General features: G+C 56.3%; 1 protein-coding gene across 6 annotated transcripts in view; it reads right to left on the reverse strand.

Moving 5' to 3' along the window:
- Positions 1-1,350: 1,350 nt before the first annotated feature.
- Positions 1,351-2,335, reverse strand: part of CACNA1E (calcium voltage-gated channel subunit alpha1 E) — a 102,793-nt gene continuing 101,808 nt past the window's right edge. For 5 of the 6 annotated variants that reach the window (XM_015636484.3, XM_015636494.3, XM_015636487.3 and 2 more), the window contains one exon: positions 1,351-2,076. In XM_015636484.3, coding sequence (XP_015491970.1) covers positions 1,537-2,076 — 540 coding nt within the window. In that variant the 3' untranslated portion in view covers positions 1,351-1,536. The remainder of the gene's footprint in view (positions 2,077-2,335) is intronic. The other variant, XM_015636483.3, reaches the window with a different exon arrangement.

The following is a 2,335-nucleotide window of genomic DNA, read 5'->3' on the forward strand; positions in this document are numbered from 1 at the left end:
GAAGGACAACGTTCCTTCCCAAATTCCCCCCGGCTCCTGGACACCCCAGCTGCTCCCACACCTGTTTGCACACCCAGCCCCCCATGGCAGCTCTTCTCCAAAGGAGTGCCAGGCTCCAGGAGAGGGCAGAGGCCATGGCTGCGGGGGAAACTGAGGCAGGGCTGGAGCCAAAGCTGGATTCCTCTGCCCGCATGACAGATCTTAAGGTACATCATTCACTCACGACATCTCCACTCCCCTGCGGACGTGGATTTCCTCTTTTCTGGGGAAAACAAGCAAAGAGGCCTCTGAGAGCTTTGCCATCACCCCCTTGGCACTGCTGGTACTCCTGAGGACAGCCCCAACCTCATCCCTTGGGCTTCCCATCCTGCAGGCACCGAGCTGCCCGAGGAGACCTCTCCACAGCCATCTCTAACAGAGAAAACACAATTCCCACCGCTGGGAACACCTGGGAGAAGGGAGCAAGGTGACATTCCCAATGCTCTGTACAGCAGCCCCACCCTGGGGAGGCTGCCCCCCCACCAAAGCAGGGTGTGCAGGCAGCAGGAGCCCCAAGGGGGCATTGTCAGATGATTAAAACAAATCTATGTATGTGTATATCTTTATATATACAGCATATAAATTTATATACACACACACACCCCGTATATACACACACAGGCACACCTAGAGTTCTCCGTATATAAATAAATATATGTCGGGGGGGACACAGGATACAATCGGCAGCACTGAGCCCCCCAGCCCCAGCAGAAACCAGTTTTGCCCCCCTCTGGCAGCCAGAGCTGCTCTGGTCTGTCTGGGTGCATCCCAACCCCTCATCCCCTGCACCCTGCCATCGCATCTTGCCCCTTCTCCAGGCAGGATGAGACCCTCAGGGAGGGAAATTCAAAGCCACAGCAGCACAAGCCCAAGCCACAGAGCGAAGGGGGTCCCTTGCATCCCTTTGCCGGGGGTCTCCGGCCACAGGGAGCAAAAAAAAACCATCGGGATGAGCTTTCCCGGGGATCCCTCTTGGGGCAGGGCCGGGGGGGGCTCTCCCTTGTCCCCCATCACACGAGCCCGGCCGGGCCGCTCTGCCGCCCATCAAATGCTTCTCTGTGCAGAAAAAAAAAGTGATAGTAATAAATGAAAGTCGACAGATTTTAATATTTTTTTTTTGCACAAAGACTTTTTTTTTTTTTTTCTTTTTCCCATTTCTTTCCTTTTTTGTTTTTTTTTTTTTGTTGGTGGGTCGTTTCGTTTTGTTTTTTGTTTTTTCCTTCCCCCTCCGTTCCGGTCAGTTTGGGTTTTGGGGATCATTTTTGTTTGTTTGTTTGCTTTTTTGTTGTTGTTGTTATTTTTTTTTTGTTTGTTTTCCCCTCTTTTTTTCCCTCCCCCTCCCGCTGCGTTTGGTTTTTTTGGTTTTTGTTTGTTTTTTCAGTTTCATTCCCAGGCGTGGCGAAGAGCATGCATTGGAGAAGGGCAGGTCGGGGAGGGGGGGGAGGCAGCCGAGGTGGGGGGGTCGGGTTTTGGGTGGAGGGGGGGGTTTGGCAGCTTCTAGCACTTGTCATCTTCCTCGGTGTCGCTGAGCACGTCGATGCTGGCCCCGCACATGACGCCTTGCGCCGCTCCTCGCCGCCGCCTCCGGTAGTGCCCATTGGGCATCTGCCAGCTGTGCCGCAGCGGTGGCGCCGAGCCGATGGTGTTGGAGCGGCCCAGGCTGGTGGCCACGGCCGCCTCGAAGGTGAGCGTCTCCTCCTCACCGCAGTCTGAGGCGTGCGAGTCGTCGTGAAGCGCCAGGTAGGGCTCCGAGATGTAGCGCTGAGGCGTGGACTGCCGGCTCTGCTTCCCCGCCGGGGAGCTGGAAGACTCGGTGGGAGCCGCCGTGTTGGGATCCAGAGTGGAGGAGAGCAGCGGTGAGCCCCCCTCGCTCTCGTCGGCCGGAGGAGAGGTGTCCCCGGCGTGCCGCAGCATGGAGGCGTAGGACAGGAGGGGACGCGGCTTGGGGGGCACCGGGGGCAGCTGGCGGCGGCCTCGTCGGGGTGTGCTGGTGTCCGAGATGGAAGGGATGGAGCTTTCGCTCAGGGAGCCCATGCCCTGCAAGGCACCGGGAAACGCTGGGGGATGCGGGCGGCACGGCGCGCCCTCTCCCCACAAGGCTCTGAAAAGCATCTTGAAAAGGTGATTCTGCCCTGTGGACATGATTTTCTGAACCTGAGAGAGTTTCAGGATCTCAGGGGCTGATCTGTTCCCAAGGGAAAAGTCTTTTGGGAACTTTTCTCTCTCAAGAAAGAAGAACAAGGTTTTACTTTCCCAAACCAAACACATATGTTCTGAAAGTTATTGTGAAGAACAA

Source organism: Parus major, chromosome 8 (assembly GCF_001522545.3).
Source record: "Parus major isolate Abel chromosome 8, Parus_major1.1, whole genome shotgun sequence".
Classification (NCBI taxonomy): domain Eukaryota; kingdom Metazoa; phylum Chordata; class Aves; order Passeriformes; family Paridae; genus Parus; species Parus major.